This window comes from Gregarina niphandrodes (assembly GCF_000223845.1).
Source record: "Gregarina niphandrodes unplaced genomic scaffold scaffold00003, whole genome shotgun sequence".
In the NCBI taxonomy this organism is placed as follows: domain Eukaryota; phylum Apicomplexa; class Conoidasida; order Eugregarinorida; family Gregarinidae; genus Gregarina; species Gregarina niphandrodes.
In genome coordinates this window covers 427,551-432,414 of record NW_011646045.1, presented here as the reverse complement: position 1 = coordinate 432,414, position 4,864 = coordinate 427,551, and the positions used below count along the sequence as shown (strand labels likewise).

General features: G+C 52.2%; 4 protein-coding genes across 4 annotated transcripts; 2 read left to right on the top strand and 2 right to left on the bottom strand.

Moving 5' to 3' along the window:
• Window positions 1–917: 917 nt before the first annotated feature.
• Window positions 918–1,378, bottom strand: GNI_024230 (hypothetical protein; the record flags this gene model as incomplete). The annotated part of the gene is made up of 2 exons (XM_011136079.1): window positions 918–1,229; window positions 1,301–1,378. 2 exons carry the CDS (start codon window positions 1,376–1,378, stop codon window positions 918–920), a joined length of 390 nt encoding a protein of 129 aa, XP_011134381.1.
• Window positions 1,379–1,582: 204 nt separating this feature from the next.
• Window positions 1,583–2,926, bottom strand: GNI_024220 (DEAD-box ATP-dependent RNA helicase; the record flags this gene model as incomplete). The annotated part of the gene is made up of 1 exon (XM_011136078.1): window positions 1,583–2,926. One exon carries the CDS (start codon window positions 2,924–2,926, stop codon window positions 1,583–1,585), a length of 1,344 nt encoding a protein of 447 aa, XP_011134380.1.
• Window positions 2,927–3,403: 477 nt separating this feature from the next.
• On the top strand, window positions 3,404–4,066 carry GNI_024210 (methyltransferase domain protein; the record flags this gene model as incomplete). Its single annotated transcript, XM_011136077.1, has 1 exon — window positions 3,404–4,066. One exon carries the CDS (start codon window positions 3,404–3,406, stop codon window positions 4,064–4,066), a length of 663 nt encoding a protein of 220 aa, XP_011134379.1.
• A 356-nt stretch (window positions 4,067–4,422) lies between these two features.
• Window positions 4,423–4,656, top strand: GNI_024200 (hypothetical protein; the record flags this gene model as incomplete). The annotated part of the gene is made up of 1 exon (XM_011136076.1): window positions 4,423–4,656. The coding sequence occupies one exon, from the start codon at window positions 4,423–4,425 to the stop codon at window positions 4,654–4,656; it is 234 nt and encodes a 77-aa protein (XP_011134378.1).
• Between the last annotated feature and the right edge of the window lie 208 nt (window positions 4,657–4,864).

The window sequence follows — 4,864 nt, the reverse complement described above, 5'->3', positions numbered from 1 at the left end:
GGGGGGGGGCATTCACCTAGGGGGGAGGGGGGTCAGTCACCTGAGCCTCCGCCTGTGTCTGGACCCAGACGAGCTGGCGATGGCGAAACCTCCCAGTAAGAGCACCACAGCCCCTAATCCAAGACCCAGACAGGCTACAGGGTCGGCCGAGTAACCCCGAGAGAGGTTTTGAGCGCTGAAGGGGTTGAGAGCCTCGCAAAGTTGCTGGAACTGCAAGGCGTTCGCTATGGCCACGGCTAGCGAATCGCCCCGTGGCTTTTTCTGGCAGTGGTGAATGTCTGCAAGTGCTTCGTATTCGAGGATCGCGCGAGCTCGGGGACAGTGTGGCTGGTGACCTCCGACATCACCGCGCCACGTCTGACCTCCCGTCCAACCCCCGATCACGTGGCGACACTCCGCCCGGGCGGGGACCGCCCCAACGAAAGGCGGCGCACATACCATCTCTCTGCAGACAACGTTGTCGCACGTAGTTGGAGCTCCACAGACCCCAGCTCCACTGACCGTACCTGTACAGGCTGCACCTGCGCGAGGCTGGCAAGCGGTCAACTGACACTGCACCATACACTCTTCCAGAGGACTCAGCGATCTATCCATGATTTGTCGTAAGAAAAAACGTCGGAATCTAACTCCTCCAACACCAACGGAATCGAACCAACCCACGTCAAAAATGACCGTCTTGGTCTCCCAGACGCGCCGAGATTGCAGCCCGTCTATTTTAAAAAGTGTACCCATTCGTTCGCACACACCTTCGCACACTGGCCCCCACGACCCATGGGTTGGCTTACCCCGAGTCCACGTGTCTACAGTAACCTCCGACGGGCGGCAGGTTGACCGGTATATAGCACTGCCCTGCAAGCTTGGCTTGCCACCAGCGCAGGGGCCTAAACCTGTTGGACAGGGGGCTGGCCAGGCTCCGTTTAATCATCTGCACCGACGTCCACTCGATTTTCGTCGTTATATGCCCTCCTCGATTCCTGACGCCTCTTTTGTCGGTCTTTAAGGAAGCGTTCCCTCTCAGTCTGGAACTTAAGGCGTCTGGCCTTGTTGAGCTCGCCCTGTTTCGCCAGCAACGTCCGTTTTAATTCTTCGTCGCGCGTCTTTAAATACTTCTTGCGCAACGTGGAAAGCTCACCACGCACCCCAGCCACTTTCGTCTTCATCCCTAACGCTGCTTCCAACGCTTGAATCTTCGCAACAATGTCCGCCTTTTGCTCATCAGTAAAATGGTCCTAAAAGACACCAAAATTCTAGTCGGCCACCATCCCTATGCCGGTCCATCAGCAATGGGGCCATCACTTACTTGCTTTTTCAGCAGTCGCCGGTAGTCCCTCAACTTCACCACAGCAGGTTTATCCTTCGCACCACTCCCCTTTCCCATTTAATTATTCCAGCCCCTACCCACGACCCGGGCAGGCTATCAGCATCACCACCCGTACCCCCGTGTGCATTTTGTGGTCAATGATGAGAAGAAGTTTACTACCATGCGTCACAGACTGATTTCTATCACTGAAGCATGGACGCAAAAATAAGGTTCTCACTGGTTGACTATAGAAGAAAAACAATGTGCCGGAGAAACAGTGTGTCAAGAGAGGGTGTAGATCAAGAGTGGTGGGGTGTAAGTTAAGAGGGGTGAGGAGGAAGCGGTTAGATTACTGTATTGAGAGGAGTCAATTGTGTCCGGCATTTCGTCAACTTTGGCTTCGAAGCGTGCCTGCACTTCATTGAGCATAAGGGAGTCTTCTTCGCTGGCGACGAAGGTGATGGCCAGGCCCTTTGTGCCGAAGCGTCCTGCGCGTCCAACTCTATGCAAGTAGGCATCCGTGCTTTCGGGCATATCGTAGTTGATGACGATGTTGACTCGTTCGATATCGATCCCTCGGCCGAAAAGATCGGTGGCTACCATGAGCCGTTTTTCGAAGTTCTTGAACTTCTGGTAGGCCTCGATTCTCTCCTGTTGAGTGAGGCCACCATGTATGGCGATGGAGGGGAAGGAGCATTCGTTCAGTAAGTTATCCAATGCGACAGCCCGGCTCACACTCCTGACAAAGATTATCACCTGATTGAACTCTAGACGGTCCAGTAAATCCGAAAGGGTCCGGTTCTTCTGAGACTCCGTCAATTTGACGTAGAACTGGAGCAAGCCATGGAGGGTCAGCTTCGCCTCGTCGTCGACTATGACTTCAATCGGGTTCTGCATAAACCGTTTGCACACGTCCTTCATGTCTTTGTCCAATGTCGCCGTCAACATCATGACTTGCTTACTTCTTGGGGTCCTGGTGAAAATGTCCTGGACGTCCTTCCTCATGTCCAACTTCTCCAAACATTTGTCGCACTCATCCAGCACAAAGAACTGAACCATGTTAGTCTTCAGGTATTCCTTTTTGATTAAGGCCAACAAGCGCCCCGGAGTGGCAATAACTATGTGCGGAATCGTATCATTGTTTGACAGGATCTCTACATTCTTAGTGATTGGGACACCACCGTAGAACACGTCGCATCGAATCGATTTCATATGCTTGCGGAAACGCTCGAACTCATTCTTGATTTGGAACGCCAACTCTCGGGCATGCGCAATCACCAAGCAGTAAACAGCGTTCTCCAACTTCTCCTCGTCAAGCTGGTGCAATACCGACAAAACAAATACCGCAGTTTTCCCCATACCAGACTTCGCCTGGCATAATAAGTCCACACCGGTAATTGCGTGCGGGATCGCCTCGTGCTGCACTTCCGAGGGATGCTCAAACCCTGCGTCTCCAAGCGCACGAATCAACTGCGGCTTTAGGTAAAAATCGCGAAAGCCCGCCGTCTCCACTGCGACGTAGTTTCCCGACGCCTGTTGCTGCTTGCCGTCACCGGACGCACCTTGCTGAGTCTCGTCCTCATCCTCCCGATAATCAACTAGTGCAGCCTCTTGCGCCAAAGACATTTTTTTTATAAAAGCCGCTCCCCATCCCCCTCTTTTCTGTTCGCAAAAAATCGTGTGCGCACGCGCGCGCGCAATAATATTGCTGGACCAAATGCGCCAGCAGACACACGAACCACCGCATTCCGGCTGACCGGTGGGTGGATCGCTTGTATTAGTTGCCGCAAGAGAAAAGTTTGACCGTCCGGCTGCTTTTTTGAAGTGTCCGTTATTTTACGTACTACGGCATGCGTCCGACGAGAAAACTCTGCTGGCGAGGTTAATTCGCCAGATTAATCCAAATGAGTTAGTTGGCTACAGCCCTAAAGGCCAGGTGGGGGACACTCTTAACACGCACGTTGAGGGTATCGTAGGATGATGAGAGGAGAGGGACTAGCAGGCAGAGAATAGATCCCCGAATAAACGGTCCCTGTTGATAGTGCCGGGTAATTGTGCTGGGTAATAGATTCCCGAGAATAAAATTGGTGTCAGTGGGGTGTTATGGTGGTTGCTCGGAATTCGCCAGTGGAGGAATGTTCGGTGCATTATTGGGAAGGTCAGCCGCATGACGAGAAGGGTATGATGGGAGGTTTTGAGTATTTGTCTCCTCGTGACGAAGCGAATTCTCGACGGATGATAGAAGCGTATTTGTTAAGAGGCCGGAAATATTTTGAGTACGTCGCGGAGTTGGGCGCAGGTATTGGTAGAGTGACGACTCGAGTCTTGTTGCCATATTCGGAGCACATTGATGTCTTTGAGCCAGTTGCCGCCAACCGGGAAGTGGCCCTGAAGACGTTGCCCCATGACAGGTGTACTTTTTATCCGGATACGTTACAGCAATGGACCCCGAGGCGGGAGTCGTACGATCTGATTTGGATACAGTTTTCCCTGATATATACATCTGACGACGAATGCCTCGCGCTACTAAAAAGAGCCCAAAGAGCCGTCCAGGGCAGGCGAGGCTACGTTGTCATAAAGGACAACATGCCACTGGGAAATGCCAAGCCGGTGCAAGACTCTACTGACGGGTCAGTCGTACGATCCACAGACCATCTACTCAGACTGTCCACCGCAGCCGGACTGAAACTCATTCGAAATCACCGGCAAGACCACTGGCCAATAGCATTGTACCCCGTCTCTGCACTGATACTCCAATCGTCCTAGTCACTTCTCGCGTTTGCATGACAGGCTGATTCGCACAAGCAAGCGCAAGACTAAAGCATTGTACGACCAAGACATTGAGACAGAGCCTGAGACAGAGGTAACCTCTGTGTAACGCGCTGCAGTGGTCACGCGCATTGACAAGGCGCAAGCGCATTGGCACTGGTTAGTTGGCTACTAGTGCGTCTGAGATATAGCTGGTTGGCATTCAGCTGGTTGGCATTCAGCTGGTTGGTTGATAGGTTTTTTTACGTAATCCAGAAATCATCTCCAACAAGGCTCACAAAAGCAATTTTCCGTTGAAGAACACTGCTCTCCAGAAGGGCTTGAGGGGAATAGTTAGAATAAAGTATAAACGCATGAGGACGAGCGTAACTAAGATTCAAACTTATCAATTCACACTGAAGGCCATTAAGGCAGTGGAGGCCATTAAGGCAGTGGAGGCCATTGAGGCACTGGAGGCCATCGAGGCAGTGGAGGCCATTGAGGCCGTGAAGGGCATTGAGGCCGTGAAGGGCATCAAGATAGTGGGGGGAGCCGAAGGGAAGCGTGAGCCGAAGGGAAGCGTGGAGTCTTACCCACGCATGCGGTAGGAATGGCAATGAAAGCTAACAGCATGGTTTGATCTTTGGGAAAGACCAACACAAAGTCATCTCTAGCGTTGCTGGTAATCCCGGAAATGGAGGAGACGCCAAAGGGAATGATAAAGAATCGGATCATCATCCCGTAGTCAAACTCCCTTTCCGTTTCACTCCACGATAACGGCATCCTTGCAGAGGATACGAAGGCGCAAATTCTCAA